Source organism: Halichoerus grypus, chromosome 11 (genome assembly GCF_964656455.1).
Source record: "Halichoerus grypus chromosome 11, mHalGry1.hap1.1, whole genome shotgun sequence".
Classification (NCBI taxonomy): Eukaryota; Metazoa; Chordata; class Mammalia; order Carnivora; family Phocidae; genus Halichoerus; species Halichoerus grypus.
The window spans coordinates 101,113,425-101,132,464 of record NC_135722.1 but is presented as its reverse complement, the minus strand read 5'-3'; the positions used below and the strand labels follow the sequence as shown (position 1 = coordinate 101,132,464).

General features: G+C 51.8%; 1 protein-coding gene and 1 long non-coding RNA gene across 2 annotated transcripts in view; one reads left to right on the top strand and one right to left on the bottom strand.

Moving 5' to 3' along the window:
* Positions 1 to 19,040, top strand: part of ZBTB16 (zinc finger and BTB domain containing 16) — a 183,761-nt gene that overhangs the window by 75,625 nt on the left and 89,096 nt on the right. The window contains exon 3 of the mRNA XM_036088175.2: positions 15,676 to 15,773. Within this exon, the coding sequence (XP_035944068.1) occupies positions 15,676 to 15,773 (98 nt within the window). The remainder of the gene's footprint in view (positions 1 to 15,675; positions 15,774 to 19,040) is intronic.
* LOC118533120 (uncharacterized) lies at positions 11,727 to 15,495 on the bottom strand. The gene is made up of 4 exons (XR_004916064.2): positions 15,065 to 15,495; positions 14,223 to 14,583; positions 12,980 to 13,590; positions 11,727 to 12,855 (listed from the first exon to the last, which is right to left on the bottom strand). It is a non-coding gene; the product is annotated as an uncharacterized LOC118533120 (long non-coding RNA).

Here is a 19,040-nt window from a genome sequence, read left to right as displayed (position 1 = left end):
ATGAAACTTGCATACTTTCATCAGCTCCCCGACTTTCCAGACATTAAACAAATGTCTCTAAGCAGTTTCCCTTTCTTCCCCCCCTTGTTTTCTCCTTTTCCCTCAGAGACCAGCAGTGCGCTCGGCCAGACGGGGACAGAAGGGGTGTGTTGTGGGGATGCTGCCCGCTCGTCCACGTGTGTGTAGTAGGGGCTTCTTCGAGAGGGTGCCGGTTTCCGTCCGGCTTTTTCTCGCTTTGTTGGCATCCTGCTGGGGAGCCAGGCGGAGCACCCTGGCAAGAGACCAGACACGGAGTGCGTGGCAGGAAGGCTCCATCGCCCTGATATCCCCGCGTGGAATCCACTTGTCTGTGAATGGGAGGCTGTGGGGGAGGTCGGGGAAGACCAAGTGTCTGGCCAGTCTCCAAGGCCAGATGTTCTTGAGTGCCGTATGTCCTGACAGGAAGGGTAGGCCTGGAGGGCTTCTGCAGCACGTCCGACCTCTGCTCTTGAACCACCACCGTCCTCACGAACCCCCTTCCTCCCCTGTCAGGGACCTGTGGTGGCTCCCTCTGGGCCTGCTCTTCTCAGCAGGCACCCCACCTTCTCCCCCACTCGTGCTCTGGTCTGAACTCCTTCCACTGGACTCCACTGTCCCCAGCTCTGCTCCCGCGCACCTGTCCCTGGGCTGGCCACCCCTTGCGCGGGAACGAAGCTGTCCCATGCCTGTTTCACCTCATCCGAAATGTCTTCTCTTCTCTGCCTGCTTGAGCCCTGGTGTCTGCCGAGCCCAGCCTCGAGCCCACCCGCCCAGGGAAGCCTCTGGGTGTTTGATTCCCACGGACTCTGTGTGTGGTGATTGTAGTCTGACATTGGTGCACGCGAGTTAAGAACCGGTGTATGTTACGTTGCGCGTTGTCTTCTCTCTTCCACTCGGTTTCAGGGGGGCAGGTTATTGTGCCACCCACCAAGTCAAGCAAACACCTAACTGATCCTCAACCTGTCTCGGCTCGTGAGAGAGGAAGGAGCCCTGAAAGGTCTTGCTCCCTCCAGCCATGTGGAGTTGGCGACCGGCTTGGGGTGCCAGAGGGAAGAAGTAACGCAGGGTAACTCCTCCACGGCACATTTTTTTTTGCCATCTGCGTTCTGATAAGCAGATGGTGGCCTGTTTAGTTGGATGGACGTTGCCGCCAGGTAGCAAACAGAAGTAGTAGCTCTTCTGAGTTGCCTTCCTTGGTAACTCGTCCTTCGCGGAGCCAGGCACCTGTGCCGGTCAGTAGATCGAGATAGGCGGTTTGTTCCAAGTTCTCTCTTCTTGTACCTTCTGGGGGCACAGAAGTATCTTACAGATGCAAGGCAGGGAGGTTGTGTTGGCATTTTGTTTTGGAAGGCTGACCTAACTGCTGTCTCTGGACATCTCCTCCTTCTTAATGTGGAATTTGTACCCTTTTCTCCGTCCCTCTTCTTCCGTGGTCCTTGCCCACCCTGAGCCTTCCATTCCCAGCCAGCTCCGTTGTTCCAAGGAGGGTTTTTTTTTTGGTGGCTGCTTAATGAGTGCAGTGCTGAAATCAAAGTCTGCCTCTATCTCAGGACTCTGCCTACTCCAGCCACGGTATGTTCCCTGCAAGCTCGTCCCTGCCCACTTCTCCCCCTGACTGCTGGGGGTGACCAAAGGCTTGCCAGCATGACTTGTTCGTATTGGCGAGTCTTGGCTCATGTGGTGCCCCCATCACATGGAAATCTCCCTCATCCGCGGCCTTTCCGTTTTTGGTATTTCCTAACATGGGTAGACAGAGCCCTTCAGAGCCCACGAAGCCCCCGAGGGGACCTGCCCAGTCTCACCTTGTCCTCAAGCCACACCACCCGCCGTTCATTTGCTTCTCTTCTGTGTGCCCACACGTTGGCTGCTTGCTGACGTCTTGGCACATCACCACTTCTCCTTTCAGGATTCTTTCTGTCTTTTTCTCATCATCCAGGTAGTGAACTGGCCAAGTGCCAAGGGTTTATCTTTCTTCTTCTTCAGCCTTCCACTAGCTAACGTCTGTTAAAGACACTACGTTCTGGGGACTGAGCTTACGTCTTTTGTGTGCGCAATCTCATTTTCCTACCCTCTGAGGGAGCAAGCTTATTATCCCACTTGACAGATGAGAACACCAAGGCTTACAGAACCCCAGCGTCTTAAGGCTACTACATGGTAGACCTGGGATTTGCAATCAGGGCTGGCGTCAGAGTCTGAGCTGTTGAACTTTTTTGCTCTCCGATCTCAGTTTTGTATCAGGCTCCAAGCCTTATGACCCCTGGCAGGTTGTTTACTTCTTTGTGCCTCAGTTTCTTTCTCAGCAAAACAGAATAAAACGAAAGGCCTCCTAGGAGTCGTTCTGAGGATTGGATGAGATGATGCATAAAAACGCACAGAATAGTGGCTCAGAGATGTCTGTGATTCTTCTAATTCTGCATTAATCAGTCTCATTTTAATATTGTGGTTGGCATTCCTGTTGTCACTTCTCGCGTCTCTGGCATCTTCTTTAGCACCTAAGGCCATGTTAGGCTATGGGTTATATCCAGGAAATGCTCAGTCAGTGAACGAGAAGGCACTCGGGCACCCAGAGGTGACTCGGTGACAGTCCTCAGTGAGCTGCTGTCTTTGTGGCAGATGCCGATGGTGAGGGTGCCTTGGCCCCAGGGTACAGCATTGGCAGGTGCTGGTGGCGGCGGCAGGTGGGGGATGAGGCATTGTGGGGTGTGGTGGACACAGCAGTCGAGAACCTTCCTGTTGCCTACAAACTTTCCTTCCCTCCCGCCCCCTTCCCCAGTAGCTCTGAGCCCTGCCAAGTCTGTGCACAAGCCTTGAGATGACAAAGTACCCTTTAGTTAATTGCACAACGGATTGCCTAGAGTTAAAAGTTCTGATTTATATGACTATAGCTCTAACTGCTCAATAACACAGGCCTGTAATCTACTTTCATTTCAAACAGAACGGTGATTTATAGGGCAGCATGCCGCTTTAGCTCAGAAATGAGGTGTTCAACATATGCTCTGTTGACATAAATTTGGAATTTATTGCTGTTGTCAAAACTGCCTGTTGGACAAAGGTGGGTATTAAGGCAATAAATGACTCAGAATAGTTTTCTGTCACATTTCCTAACCATTGTATTCAGTCTATTTGAGGGGAAAATATATACTTAAAAGTAATCAAATGTCCAAAATCCATGCGTCTTGTTTTGAATGGCGAGCAGGGAGGATGCGGCAGGGGGACGGAGGGACATGAGGGTGTGGGGGGTGTTGGCAAGGAGAAAGCTTTTCATGAAGTTATGGCCCATTTTAAAAAGATCCCACTTTGCTTCCTCTCCCCCGTCCCCGTTAGGAGGTGGGCTTTCCTTTCTCATTTACAAAGAGGGGGAGGAAAATGAAAGCTCATTAAATAAAAATAGTAAAGGACATTTTTATGTGTGGGCTTAAAGCCAGCAATGTCAGGGAGGAGTTAGTGAGTGGCGCTGTGAGCGAGGCCGAGCAGGATTTGGTTTATGGGGAAATAAAGCCCACCGGCCGCTGTTGCCTTTTTGCAGCCCCGGTGAGCACGGGCTTGCTTCCACCGTCCCTCTGCAGGCTCCCGTGGCCACACGGACTCTCGGCTGGCCGAGGACGGTGAGGAGCAGTTGGGTGCCGGGCTGTACGCCAGGTGCCATAGGGACAGGTCCTGACTTACTCACGACCTGTCATGCGCCCAAGACGCACACACCCATCCACTCACCCAAAACGTGTCTGGAACCCCCATGGGTGCTGAGCCTTTGCTGGGCTCAACAGTGCAGAGAAATGAGGCAAACAGGCTCTGTCTCCGGGTAGTTTCTCAGCTAGCTGGAGAGACAGGTGGGCAAGCAGATGCAGCACACATCAAAAGGTTGGGGGCGACGTGGACCGGCTTTGGGGGCAGAGGACCACGGGGGCTCCCCCAGGATGACGCCGGCTCTCCCGCCTGGTGAAATGGCTCTTTGTGGTGATCAGGTCTCTGCAGGGAAAATACAGGAAAAAATGCACTCGTGATGGAGGCCTTTTTAAAGAGATGTACAGTTTTGTGGTCAGGTGATGACCGACGTGTGTGTTAGGCGGGATGTTCTGTGTTGTGTGTTAGAAGAGCGAGGCCTGAGTCCCTCTGTTCCCTGTGTGCATCAGCCCCACGCCGTGCACTGGTCAGAGCATCATCTGAGCACGGGGGGCAGCAGGGAGGATCTAGCGAGTATGGTCAGAGTCCAATTTGCGGCTCTCTCTCCTCCAGCCTCGGTTTTAAGGTAACGTAGCATGTGGCATGCTGTCGGTAAGCGTGCGTCTCCGCAAGACGGAAGGTACACGCGGGTCCGGAGAGCCGGCTGTGCCTTGGCTGTCGCCGGGCCCAGAGTGGCCGCTGTTCTGCATTTCCAGCACGCCCGGCTCTGCGAGGAGGGCTTACAAGTCGGGAGCCGAGGAGCACTCAGGCTGCCTGCCTGGTGCTTCTCCCCCCGTGAAAACAAGGCCCAGCAGGGGAGAGGATGCATATCTGTTGCTTTTATTTTATTTTGCCTTTTATCTCCATGCCCACACGCTCGGAGCGTCTCGGCGTTGATAAATGTGCACTCCCACACATACACGTGCACACCGTCCCCCTTTCTCTTGCCGGCGTGCATGCCACACACGCACACACAGTCCCTCGTACACCGGGTGTGGACACCAATTGCAAGCCTCCTCTGTGTGGTTCACCCTCCCTTTGCCACCAACCCCTGTCCTTTTCACACAAAGCTCCCTGTTGGGAAAACTCATAATTTTTACACCACGCGGTCTTGACTGGCCATTGCTGGAATTACTATCTCTTTGAAGTGCTTTCTGCTGGGGCATTTACAGGCCGTTTTAATTACCTGCAGCTTGCGAGGGGCCTTGCTCCGTCCCAGCCTTTGTTTGTTTGTTCTTTGCAAGGAGTCTGTGCAGAAAGGAGTACGGCTGCCTTCTTCTACAAAGAAAGAAAAGGGGCACAGAGAAGTTTGGGGAGCCCATCATACAACTTTTCCCTGGAGCCTGCTCCGGGACCCCCTACCCCGTCGAACAAGCTGGGAAAGGGAAGCCGGCCCTTGCTCCAGGCTTGTCCACGCTTCTCGTGGTTTCCAGTGCCGTGAGCCTCTCTCCTGTGTGTGCGTGTTTTGGTTTTAAGTATTATTAAATATATTTTCAAGCTTCCCGTCACAAGCAGCAGGGTTGTTAGATAAAGCTCCCCTCAGTGCTGACCAAATCAGAGTCATCTGCCACTGAGCTGGGATCCTGCTCCTATTTTTTCAACTAAATCTGTTTAAGGAGTGTGTGTTATTACGTTTTTGAGCCTGGACATGGGGTGGAGGGTAGGGGTTGAAATTGCATGCGAAGGCAGAAGGTAGCACCAGTGTTGAGCTGTCTGGGTTTTTCCTTTTCTTGTCTTAATTTTTCATTCGGTTCTCTCTCTCTGGAATGAACTAAATATAAATAGCCTTCTTTGGGATTCCTGTTAAACACAAGTGTGGCATGTCACGTCTGTAGACAAAGATGCTAGTTTACCAGAGGAGCCTTGGAAATGTTTCCCTTTCCCTGCTGGCTTCTACAGCAGAAGGAATCTTCATTCATATTTATTCATTTAGTCCAAAAATGTACTGAGAAATCGGAACCCTCATACATTGCTGATGGGAGTGTAAAACAGTCCCGCCGCCTTAGAAAACTGGCTGGCCGTTAAAAGTTTGAACGTAGAGGTACCAGATGACCCAGAGTTTCCACTCCCAGACCTATACCCCAGAGACGTGAAATTTATGTCCTTTGACCTCATTACAAGAGCAACACAAAGCTATGACAATAGTACTTATTAACAAGAGCTGTTACAAAGCTGTGCCCTTGTTATAAGATCAAACTGGTAAGCAAATGTTCATAGCCACATGATTCACAGCCAACAGGCAGAAACAACCACATGTCTATTGACTGAGGAGTGGATACATGTGTTATATCCATACATTGGAATATTATGTTGCAATAAAAAGGAAGTAGGGACACCTGCTCCCACATGGGTGAATCCTGAAAACATTACACGGGAGGCCACACATACTGTATGATTCCATTTATATGAAATGTTCGGAAGAGGCAAATTATGGTATGTGGACATCTCCATGAAGGTTACTTGAAAACAAATGTGGTGAAAGCCTGTTCTGTCCCAGGCGCTGTGCCAGACCCCGAGGATGCAGGGGGCCTGCAGTCTAGGACAGGTGAAGAACACTGGTAGAAAACCCAGGGCATGGCTGTAAGTTGGGTTAAGTGCTATAAAGGAAACCGATCAGGTGTGGTAACACAGAGTAGTACTGATGTGGAAGCCACCTAGATGGACTGTCATTCAAGTGCAATCTTACTTTTCCAGAGCCCGGCACACACAGTTGGTGATTCCCAGGGGGAGAGTAAAGAGCGAGCAGCAGGGGATGAGGGTGGTGTGCCTCCTCTGAGGTCTTCTCTGTAGGTTATGAAGTTGCTTCGAGACTCAGCCTGTCTGTGGACTCTGGGTATGCTCTTAGTGTCTCCTTCCTGCTGGTGGTCTACCCATGCCTTTTACTGGGAGGCTCTGGGAGGACGTTATGGGCCAGATGGATAGTGTCTCTGCAGGTGGGTACGTGTGAATGTGGATCCTGAGGTGAGCATTCTGGAGACTTCCACCTGCTTACATGGGAGAGTGTCTCTCTTGGCCTCAGTTTCCTCATCCACAAATGGGGGCAACACTCTCTTTCCCAACCACAGGGTGGTTGAGGTGATTCTCAGCAGGCCCTTTCAAAGTCAGATGCGATCTGTAAATGCATTAGCATTATTATTCTAACACCTCAGTTGACTAGATTTCTTTTTTACATTTTTCTACAAGAAAGAAGAATGGGCAAAGAGGTAGATATCTATTGTGTTTTTACCTTTTCCTTCATTACAATGACAGTAACTTCCACAATGGGATTTGGTGTCCATATAGGTTCATCTGCCCAATCTCTCATTTTGGGCTCATAACTGATGTTGGGGATGATGGCTCTCACAGCTCAGAATCCTTATAGAGAAGTGATTTAATTTTCAGTGTACTAAAGCAGAAAGAATGAGGCAATATCCATTAAGGAGGTTTTCAGAGGGCTTTAATTCTAAAGGAACTTTCTTAGGCCCTTGATAAACCTCGGGTATTTCCCACAGTCTCCGAGGATCCGTGGCTGGGCAGTGGGATTTGAAGGTAGCATTTCGGCTTCGTGGCTGAAGTGAGAGCATGTAAAAATGAGCCCAGATTACCAGGAAACAAGGCTGCCTCCTCACGCCCAGGCAACACAGGAAGATAAAGGAGGAATCTGGAGCTTTTTGAAAAGTTTTCCCAGAAATTGGAAGCCTCTTATGGGTGTGAGAGAGAAAAAGCAAAAACCCTGCTCATCCATAACCATAGTTCAGTTCCCTTATAGGGCCTTTTAGGATCTGCAGAGAATATTTTGGATTTATTTTTGTTTTCCTTGGGCTGACGTCACGAAGCATGCATCATGGTGCCCTGTTTTGGGTTTGGAAACAGCTCTAAGAAGCTATAAATCTTAAGGCATTTTACTATTTTTCCTCTTCCCTTTTCAAAAAGCACAACTTATCTGGTTTCTTAAAAAAAAAAGAGAAAGAAAGAAAAAGAAAGAAACCTACAAATGTGTATATTGATCCCTTTCCCTCAGATCTTAACTGCCCAGGCTGTAATACCTTGCTTACATCTGCCAGGTTTTTTGTGCAGTTTTGCAACATCTCCTTAATCCAGTGAGCATAAATAGAACATTTCAATCATATTTGGCTACCAGGAACTTCGCAGATAAGCACACTAAGACCTTGTTGAAAGAGACTGTATGAGATTGTGTGTGATAAGATCATCCTATAGCCTGGTGCACAAATGAAAAACTTTTGTTCTTGGTGAAATTTGTTGATAGAGATATTTCAAATAAATGACTTACGGGAACTCAGTATTTTAAAACAAAGGACCTGTTACGTAACGGCCCAAAGCCCGGGCCTCCTGGTGCTCAGCGGCCGTGAAGACCCTTCTCATGGTAGTCGCTGCAGGGACATTAGCGTGCCCCTTTGTCATTTCTGACATGGTATTTTAACACTCACGTGGACAGCCTTATCGGAAAGCACTGTACTTGGTGTGGTTATGGCCTTGGGAAGTCCTATTGTCCTGCCCCGTATTTTCAAGGTTGGGGACAGCTTCTTCCACTCAGTCAGCTCCAGGTTGGCCTTGATCCCAGGCCAACACAGGATACACCGTCTTCTTCTAAGAGCCCCGTGGAGGCCTTCTCTTTTGGACAATAGGGACGACTGTTCTTGGACTGATAGATGTTTGTGTGCGTATGTGTGTGTGTTGGAAGTGTTTTTGTTTTTTTACCTCTATGTTTTTCTTTTTTAATTCCCTCCCATGTTTGTTCATTCATTCAACAAAAATGCACTGAGTCCCTCCTATGTTCTGGGCTCTGCTCGACGATGGAGGCTGAGGGGCTGAATCTGGGATGGATCCTTCAGGAAGGAGCTTATAATCTGGCGAGCATAGGCCCCTGTCAGCCCCACAGCCTTCCAGTGTCGTAAACCCGATTGGAAAGGACCTAAGAAATCATCTACTCAACCCTTGCGTCGCTGCACAGAGCGTAAAGTGCAGTCTCCAGAGGGTAAGTGGTTTGACCAAGGTCATCTGATGGTTACCGGCAGAGCTGGAGAGAGCCCCTAGAACAGGATCTCAGCCAGTGTGTTACACCTTTATTCTCGATTCTTGAGGAGACATGCCTTCTCTGCTGTTCTCTACCCCTCCCTTTAAAAGGCTCCAAAGCAACCGAATGGCCCCAGTTTTCCAGAGCTCCACTGGCCTGGCTTCCCAGGAGAGGGGCACGAGCCGTGCGTCCTGCCGCCCCCATGGTGCAGCATGGAAGGCGTTAACCAGCACTCTGTTAGTTCTGGCTTGTGTTTTTTAATCTGTTGTTTGAAATCCTTGCCTTTTATTGGTATATTTACTTTATGGCATACATAAAGAGCTATATTAAAAAATAAATTGTGTTGTAAAAGCATTCGGTAATGTTTATTAATATTGACTAGTCAGGGAGCAAGGAACTCTATTGCTACAAGGATAATTTGTGGTAATACCAGCTAAGCATTCACAGCTTGTCCAATGACTGTCTAATCTCAACATTAAAAAAAAAAAGTGGGTAAAAGGATAATTTCCCTTATGCCTTGGGAAAATGAAAGTGACCCTCTCCCTAACCAAGATTAGGACTATTCTTTCTTTTCCGCCCCGAGGGTTCTGGGCTTCTCCTCACCGACGCTGGGCAGTCCCGGGCCTGGATTTCAGTGGTCAGGTATCCCTCTGTCTTGGGATGGTTGGCGATTGCTTTGTGAGCAGTACCTTCTCACATGCCACCTCTAGGTGTCTGCATCGGTGCTGAGCGTTTGGAGGCAGAAATAGACACTTACTCTCTGTCCTCAAGGAGCTTATAGCTTTGAAAAATTTAAAAATGGCTTAGTCCTAAGTCCTGGCCTTGATATTCCAAGACAGTACCTAAGGAAAATGATACTGGGTGTGACTAATGACCCACTCGGCCTGGAATCTGTCCCTGCTGGTGACATTAAGAGACATTCCTCGGGACGAGATAATGTCACCCTTAGAGGGTAGGGAACATTCCCTGAGTATCCCAGATGTCCTGGTTTAGGGTGGAGGTCTCTAGTAGAACAGGTTCTGTTCGGAGTAACCCTTTCTCACAAAAAGGCATGTGTAGAAAGTACAGAAGATTGGACTGAATTTGGGAACACTTTGAAATCCCCCTGGAAGTTGCTTTTGGGTGTAAATTCTTGATAGCTTGATAACTTTTCATTCATCCCTTCTTAAAAGTGGAGCCCAGAATGCATTGGCTATTGGGCCTTCCTCTTGCCATTTGAATTAAAGGGCAATGGACATTGAAGGTATGTTTTGAACGTAAAGATTCTTGGAGAAAAGAGTAAGCCTGCTGCTGAAATATGTAAACTCTTTCCTCTCTTGGTTCTGTTTCTTCTTGGAGCCGTGAGCAAGGCCAGGGTGAGGTTCTCTGACCACGGGGCAGCTCCGTGAAGGGACCTGCCTCCTACCATGTCCACATGGGGACATGGCGGCAGCATGCCAGGTCCTGCTCAAGAGAGGAAGGGGCGAGGGGAGGTGAGATAGTGGCTGGGTTCCCATGGTTAGAAGAGGATCTTGGAGAACATTGATTCCCATGTTGGCAGCAGACTTTTGAGAGAAGAGGGTCATTTAGACCTTGGTTTGACTCTCAGAATGTCCTGTTTCATCCTTGCCTATTCTGAGTACCCCTCAGAAGCCCTGGGTAGGTCAAGCTGATGGTCATGGGATGAGAAAGCAGAAGGCCCTGGTGTTAGGGTAGCTTCTGCATGTGGGACGGCTCAGACCGAGGAGAGGGTGAGTTGGAGGGACTGTGAAGGCCTCACTGGCCAGAGCCGGGTGTTGGTTCAGGGCATGGGATCAGTTAAGCTGAAAACAAGGAAAACTTTACCTTATAAAAACCCTTATGGGATGGAGCCCCCTCTTTATTTTTCAAAGGTGGGTAGTTCTGTCCTACTCACTTGCCCCATTGACAGACCCTAGTTCTCAGTGCTGGTCTGCCCAGCAAAACTCACAGGTCAGGCACTTTCAGATCCCCAGGAGGAGAGAGAGGGAAGGAGAGAGTGTAGCCCTTGGGTTATTAGAACCGAATTTTGTCTCTAAACCTTCCTTGCCCATTGGTCTACTTTGATTGCTCTTGTCTCTGGCGAGAGGAACTTGGGAAGAAATGGAACATTGGCAATTTGGGGCCTGGAACCCCTCTCTCAGGCAGGCCTTGTTGCCGGGTCTCCTAGCATCTCCCCTTGGCCCTCAGCTCTGTGGGATGGAGACGGGCTGAGCTTTTCCTGCAGGCAGTAGATACAGAGGCACTCTTAGGGAGCCCTGTTGTGGTCGGCTATGCCTGGAGGCTGAGGGTGAGGAGGATGGAGTATGGCATGAGTCTCTCCTGGCTTCTACTCTTTCTGCTGTTGTGGTCTAGGCAGGCTGGGAGGAGGAAGGCCCATCTTGAGAATGAGAGGTTGGGCTGAAGCTCAGGGTTTCCGTGGCAATGAAAGAGGCATTGGCCTTCCTTGTGAGGACTTCAGGACCCACAGGACAGAGTCCAGCCCCGGGTTGGAGGTGCCCATGAAGCTCTTGTGCTTGGAATACCGTTAAAGATGAGAAGAGGGATGCCTCGACCCCACGTTAGGTGGAGGAATTTCTTTAGCAGCATTGAGCAATCCCTTCTAAAACTAGGCCCTACGAAGGAAAGAGACATGAACGTGACTTCTGCCATGATGCAGTGTATAGTCCAGAGCAGACAGAATCCGTGCTTTGTCAGCCAGCCTTCCAGCAGCACGGAGACGGCCTGATGCATCTTGCTAGCTCGGTTTGACTAGCGAGGGTTGTGTGGTTGGGATTCAGTGAGGAGGAACGCGTCTTTCTCTCAAGTTACTTGTTAAAAGGTTCAGATTTGCTTAGTTCTAATTTCTCATAGTGATTCAGCTCCCTTGAGAAAATAGCTAGAAACCTGCTAAAGGTTAATTTTTTCTTTGTCTTTTTGGACATAATTGAAAATCTGTTCCGTTCATGGTGGGTTTAGCCAGTGGGCCAGTGGGGGCCTGTGCTGGGACAGCGGTACTGCTGGGGGTGGGGGGTGGGGGGTGCAGGGAACCTGAGCCCACTTCCCAGGAATGTGTAGCGGGGACCTGATGGGACCTCCAGCAAGCCTAGAATGGGGGTGCCCGGGCCATGCCGGAACTGGGTTACTTTCAAGACGCTGTCCAGCAACATTGCTGCTTCTCAGGCAAGGGGGTGTGAAAACCAAGGGAGTTGTGCCCTGTGGAGCCGGGCGACCTCAGATGGCCATGAGCAGCTAAACCTCGCAAACAGACAAGACCAGACTGGGAAGTTATGCGCATGTGCTGAGGAAGATGGAGGTGGACAGGATTTCCATTTTATTTATTTATTTGTTTGTTTGTTTGTTTGTTTGTTTATTTTTAAGATTTTATTTATTTGACAGAGAGAGACACAGCGAGAGAGGGAACACAAGCAGGGGGAGTGGGAGAGGGAGAAGCAGGCTTCCCGCGGAGCAGGGAGCCCGATGCGGGGCTCGATCCCAGGACCCTGGGATCATGACCTGAGCCGAAGGCAGACGTTTAACGACTGAGCCACCCAGGCGCCCCTAGAATTTCCATTTTAAAAAACAATCCGTGGCATAACATCATGGGAGCGGCAGTGGGGGGCTGTGGTCTGCAGAACAGAGAGACCGTGTGTTCATACAAATGTGCACTTTTGCTTGGAAACCAGTTGGAAGTCTGTGTCCTCGCTGGTCATTCTGCAGACAGGGCTGTAGCGAGTCTGCTCGTAGCCAAGTCTCTTGAACGCACTCAGATTCTTCTCCGCCATTTCCTCTTCCTGCGAGTTGGAAGCGTCCACCTTTCCACATCCATCCTTGGTGTTCTGAATTACCGGTAACAGAGGACAGGAGCCAAGCCGTGCTGAGCGCTGCTCAACTCCTAGGCTTGTGAAATGCTCCCTTTTTCTCTTCTGAACTTCGTGAGCATCGCCTGTGTCTCTCTGCCAGTGGGGTAGGACCTCTGTCCTTGTACTGCGTATGGATCATGTGGGTGCCACACACCCCCTTTGCAACCTGTGTGGGGCACTGAGTTAGTGCGTCAGGTACAGGGCAGGGTCCTTACCCCAACGATCAGAGAAGATAGGACATCTGTGTCTCTGAAGGCTGGGAAATATGTGGCAGCAGAGTGGTTCCAAAGAAAGGCTATTGATGGGTTCCAGAAGTTTCTTTCCCTGAAAGATAGACCACAAGTGAGTAAAGGAGGAAACTCAGGTCGTCTGGCTTAGAAGGTTTTAAAATGAGTAGATTTCTGGGCTTGGGTGTCAGTTTTTGCTTGGGCTGTCTTCGCCTGACTACCTTGGCATCACGGGACATCACACAGTGGAACATGGCTCCGAGAGAATAATAGTGCCCCGTAGGGGAACTCCTTGGAAGCTAGGTAAAAGGATAAAACGTAGGTTCCATAAGGGACCAGAACCTTAGAAATCACCCACATCACTTTATACATGAAAAAAATGCAGAGAGGTTGTTATAGCATGATTTGTCCAAGGTCATAAAACAAGTTAATGGCCAAGTCAGGCTGAGGATCTGGGTCTTCTGGCTGCTCGCCTGGCATTGTTCCCCATACCCTGTTACCCCTGTGGTGAAGGGCAAGCCCTTTCACACCATGCTGATCCAGTGGGCCAAGAAAGCCACTTTCACCATTTGCCAGGCAAATCCATTCACATTCAGAAAAAAGGCAGTATGGTTACCCAGAAAGTGTTCGTTGGGGTCTGGATGGAGAGATTTGGTCTAGAACCTTCAGGGAGAGGAGATGGAAGTCCAAGGGTGTGGTTGGGGATACTTATCCTGGTGGTAGCTGCTGATGCCGGAAGACTGGTCACCCCAGTGTCCTTCTGCTGTTAGTCCTCCTGTCAACCACTCCCCTGCCCCCCGAGAGGTGGGCTTCCCTGGAAGCTAAGAAATCACTAGGGAAGAAAAGATGAACGTGAATGAGGTGGAAACCCATCACTGCCACCCATCATGCCTGACCCCGAATGCATACAAGAGGCTCCCCTGCTGAACCGTTTGAGGGGAGCTTTTGCTGCTTCACAGAACATCTCTTAGACAAGCAAACATCGCCTGGGTAAGTGACAGGAAGACTGTCTACATGTGTGGACATGCACACGTACACACTCAGTTGCCTGGGCGCATGTCTCAAAGCATGGATTGCCCAGAAAGTTCTCAGGACATGTCCCGGTGTCCAGCATTGTGAAATATATTTGGAGTTAAGAATGTTCAGTTAAAATGTTCTGTACTGTTACTATTTCTCAATTGGGTTGGATCAGCCATGGCCAGGAGTGAGATAATATGGGGGTGGGGTGCCCCTACAGTGTCAGGGATGAGGGTGTGTATGTGAGTGTGAGTGTGATTGAGAAATTATTTGTTGCCTTTGGCAAGGAGGTAAGGGGAAAGCGAGCAAACAAAACAGCATGATTGAGAAAGAGTTCCGTGAAGGGGCCTGGGCGTGTGGACACGGCATGCGGTCTTCAAGCCACTGTGGCCCACAGACTGTGGCACTCGGGAGGCTCACCTGGGGGCCCGCATGGTTCTGACTTACCACTGGGTTCTCATTCGGGGATTTGGAAGGTGGTGGCAGCGGGTGGCTCGGGGTAGTTGTGGTGACCTGGGCTCCGAGGCTCAGATCTGGGTGCTGCTGGCTTGAATGTAGAGTACTTCCTCTCCGCACTCAGGGTTTTATCAGCATCCGTACCAGCCGCCCTGCAAACTTCTACTGTGGTCTCGGCCCATCACCGTCTGATCGCAATAGGTTGGTGCTCTAAGGGAGCCTTGTAGGCTCTACTCCATGCCCTACTGTCATCAGCTCCTCTCTGGCTGCCGTTGCTTGCCCTGTTCCTCGGGGCAGGGCGCAGAGACGGGGGTGGAGATGGATCCTGCATCCGGCAGTGGCAAGTAAGGGCCTGAGAACAGGAGTGTGGGTGGGAAGAAAGTCAGCGTTCCCGGCCAGATGGCCCACACGCCAGCCAACAGCTCCGAGCCTCAGCAGTCTGCAGCGCACAGGCCATCTTCCCAGCGCCCAGCTCTGTGCTAGCCTGCCCGCTTCCCTGATCTGACCCAGCTGCACCGCTGGCCTCTGCCAGAGCAGGGGGTCTGGGGGGAAAGGGTCGGAGTTGGGATAAGGGCACAGCTGGGGGCTGGGATTGTGGCCGCTTGGGAGCGGGACCTCTGTCTTCCTGGGGTGATCCTCTGTGTCAAGCCCAGCTCACAGAGTTGCAGATTAGGTGTGCAAAAGTATTCGGAAAGCCTCACATGGCATTTGTAGAATGATGTTACCTGGTTTTCTTGTACTCTTTCTCTCTGTCGGGGCTCAACCTCATGCCAAAAAGTGAGGGAAGACTGAGGCGGGGCCTCGGGGGAAGGGCATGCATGTCGGAGACTCACCGTGGTCCTCAGAACATCTGGAGGAGTCCATAAAGCCAGCGAGTCCTTCCTAAGTGGTTCAGAACCTACTATGTGCCGGTCACTGCAGTGGGAGCTGGGGACACGAGTCAGGAAGGGACGGGCGCGGGCCTCCTGAGTCTGGCGGGGTTCTGGCGGTGTCTTGGGGGAGCTGGGCACGTGCACGGCTGCAGCACAGTGAGGCCTGACGTGACCGAGATCAGCAGAGGCCTGGTGGCCTCCACGGATGCTCAGTGCCAACTCACCAGTGGCCATCCCATGCTGCCTCCTTCTGGCCCCGCAATTGGATCTGGCTTTTTTCCCTGGGTCTCTGTGCCAGTGGGTAATGCAGTAGGAAGTGTCCTGTTCTTTAGCTCTTGGACAAGCCCAGCAGGAGACTCTTCCTTGGCAGCGGTCCATGGGAAGAGGGGCGCGCTGGGCTGTCTGAGCCTATAGGGAGGTCTCCGTCACTGCCCGTCTGCAGCAGCCGTGCCTGCCTTCTCCCTCCCTCCTGCTCACCTGCCGGAGGGGTGGCTGTAGAGCCCCCAGGTGCGGGTGGGCTTGCCTTCCAGCCAGCCAGAGCAGCCCCAAACTATCTTCTCCTCTCCCTACAGGAAGCTGCACAGTGGCATGAAGACGTACGGGTGTGAGCTCTGCGGGAAGCGGTTCCTGGATAGTTTGCGCCTGAGAATGCACTTACTGGCTCATTCAGGTAGGCGATGCTGCCCTGACTGGCCCATCTGAGCGCAGGCAACTGCCTCCGGCCCGCCGTCGCCCCCACTCAGAGCACGGATGTCCCCGCTGCCAGCCGGGGCCTTCGGGCCGCTGCGTCCCATGGATGCTCCCCTCCAGGTTCTTGGAGCAGAGGGCCCATCCTGATGGTGTGACTGTCTGCACCAACCCATCCTCGTGTTCTCTTGGGTTTCCCAGGGCATCGTGGGCACCCGGTGCCCTGTGTGATGGACTTTCCAAAGTAGATGACAGTTCCATCAGCACGACAGTGGTATCATTCGGTTCTCGAGGGCTAATGAATCTGACTCTTGGGTTCTTGTTATATAGGAGCTTTTAATAGATCGAGAAAGGTTGGAACACTGACTAGTTACAGCGTGCTGTTTTTTGCAAGTTAGATTTATCCGTTTCTAGTGGGGCCGGCTCTGTGGCTGCAGGGAGCTACGCCTGTGTTTGGGCAAAGCTGCTCTGCCCCGTGAGGTGTGGGAAGTGGACAAGCACCTGACATCCAGCCTGCCTGGGTAATCTTGGTGGAGGGTAGGATACACACCAGGTCTAATGATGCTGCTTTGAGGCGAGGGGGTCACCTGCGCTCAGTTGTAGAGGCCTCCAGACTTCCCTACGGGGCCAGCACTCTCTTCCGATGCCCTTGCCTTTCAAGCTTGGAGTCATATTTTGAGGGAGAGGTGAGGGCCATCTCCTTACGGTCACGTGTTGACCTCCGCTGTCCTGGTCCGCGTGGCCTCCCGCTCCTAGCCCTACAGCATCTGTGGAATGTGCGTGGGCTTTGGGGCTGGGCAGGTGTTCAGACCTTGTCTGTAGTATGTGCTATGTGACCTTGGGCTGATCTGTCACCCAAACCCCGTTTTCTGCATCAGTGAGGAATAGGTGTCGCCTAGCTAGCCCGTATCAGTTTTCTAAAGAATCCGGTGACAGAATGTATGTCAGAGGCCTCTGCATACACACCCTGGCATACAGGGGGTGCTCAGTAAATGTTGACTGCCTCTGCTTCACCTTCCTCTTCCCCAGTTCCGCACCTGTGACCCTGAGGCATGTTCCCATCACTTTACTCCAGAAGCTTCTATCTGGCTGGCTGTTTGCCGTCTGCCCTCGCACTGCCCAGACAGTCTTGCAAGTGCTATTTGCCGCTTTTCATGCTTCAGCCCACCACAGTCTTGCTGCAAAGCCTGTGTGACTCTGCACGGCGTGGGATGCTCTCTCCCTGGCCTTCAGGGTGCCTCCTAAAGTTCCCAAACCCCTTCTTGCTTTCCATCCTTCTCCCTTCCAGGTCTGAGGATTGTGCCCTGTGAGGTGGCTGGCTGTCTCAGCATGTATAATCGGTCCCCACACCTTTGTTCCGTTCCTCCTCCCTGGGGGGTCACCCACTCCCACACCTTGTTCCCCTACACCATCCTCATCCTACCCACCTCTCCCACGTTGGCCTGGAGTCCTGAGTCCAGAACCCCCTGTGTCCAGAATCTGCTTGGTACTCATGGACTCCTTCTGTTCAATTTTTAGAACATGCACCTTGTATCTTTTTGCCTCCCTTCAGTTTAGTAGGTCATTTGGGGTTCAGTGTGGGGTTTCAGAGCTGACTGCCAGCCAGCTTGGCCACCCCCCAAGTGCAGAGAGTGGGTCTTGCGTTTTATGTACTCCCTGCTGCGGGCCCCTGTGTGGCCTCTCACTGTGTGGTGCTGGACACTTCATGCGGGTAATGCACTTTTCAGCCTGTGGTTAAAGCTCCCTTGCCCACTCCGGAACTTGGACCAGTGAGCATCCTTTCTCCTTACTTGTTCCTTGTGTCCAGCGCTCTAGCCAGACTCAGCTACTTGTTGGTTTGTGCTCTGTGTAGACGGCCACAGCTTGCTTTCCGAGCTCTGTGGCTTTGTTCACCCTAGTCCCTCTGCTTGGAATAACGCTTCCCTAGTCTTGCCAGATTGTCTAAGGGCCCTTATGCAATGCCATCCTTCATCCTTCCCCACCTTCAGCCGGGAGCTGTCATGCCTTCTTCTGGGTGTCCGTATGTCTTTATCTGAAGCTCTCTGGGCACAGTCTTTCCTCTTTGTGCTCTGGTTATTTATGGACGTGCCCTATCTCCCCTACTTGGAGTCAGGGGTAGAAATTGGGAAACCTACCTGCTGACCATGTATGTGGTCTTGGGCAAGAAACATAAGCTTTTCTGTATCCTCATCTGTAAGATGGCAGCACTTAACCCTCCCTCAGAGACATTGTGAGGCTCACATCAGACCTTAGCCCTGGGCCTGGCACGTGATTGGCTCTCCGTAAATAGAATTTCCCTCTCGCTTTGTTCCCCTGATAGACTGTAGCCAGTAGGGCCAGGGTCTGTCCCCATTATGTGCAGCACATTGCCGGGCACATTGCTGGAGTCGGATGAACGAGCGCAGCGGGGGGAGCGTGTCAGGGGAGCTCCAGTCTCCCGCTGGGTCCCTCCTGCAATAGGAATGGTGTAGGCTGTTTCCCAGGGGTTCACTGGGGGGCAGCCAGGAGCCCCCGCCCGCCCCCCCGGCCAGTATTGGCTGTGAGTGAGCCAATCTCAGCCACATGGGGGGCGCCAGTGAGAGCGGCAGAGGGGGGCGGCACCACTTGCACATGTGCGGGGGGGCCCAGAGCCCCCAGTTCAGACAAGGTGAGTGGCTTTCCACCCCCCCTTTGGAGCCAGCTGCTGCCTGAGGACGTGCACTCCCGTCCTGGCTGAGATGCCACTGCGGGGTCCTGTGGTCTCAGTCCGATGCCCCGGCAGTTTTGGGAGCTGGGTCCTGTCTCCCTAGGCGCTCTTCTCCATACCTCTCTTATTCGATACTGACATCTGATTGTGCCGAGTGACTTGCCTCTCTGAAATGCACTTGCCAATGCCCTTGGAAAAGAGGATTTGGTGATGGGGGAGGTGTGAGGGTCATAATCGTGCTTTAATTCACCTTTGCAGGTCGCTCATAGCCTTCTTAGACTCTGATGTTTCAGTTCTGTGCGGCTGCTTTCTGTCTTCCCGCATACCTCTCACCCCTGTGCTGGGATGTCTTGAAAAGAAAATAGCAACAAGGGCTTAGAGAGGCTAGACCACTTCCTGAGCTGTTCGCACCCCCTGAGAAGCAGTGACGGCCCCCAGGGGGGTCGGGGTTGGAGGGCTGGGCCGGCCGTGCCAGGCCTTCTCTCGGATGCCAAGGCAGAAGCAGGGTTCTGCGCATTCTGACTCCTCTCCCAGGGGCATGATAACAGAACCCTGGGATGTTTT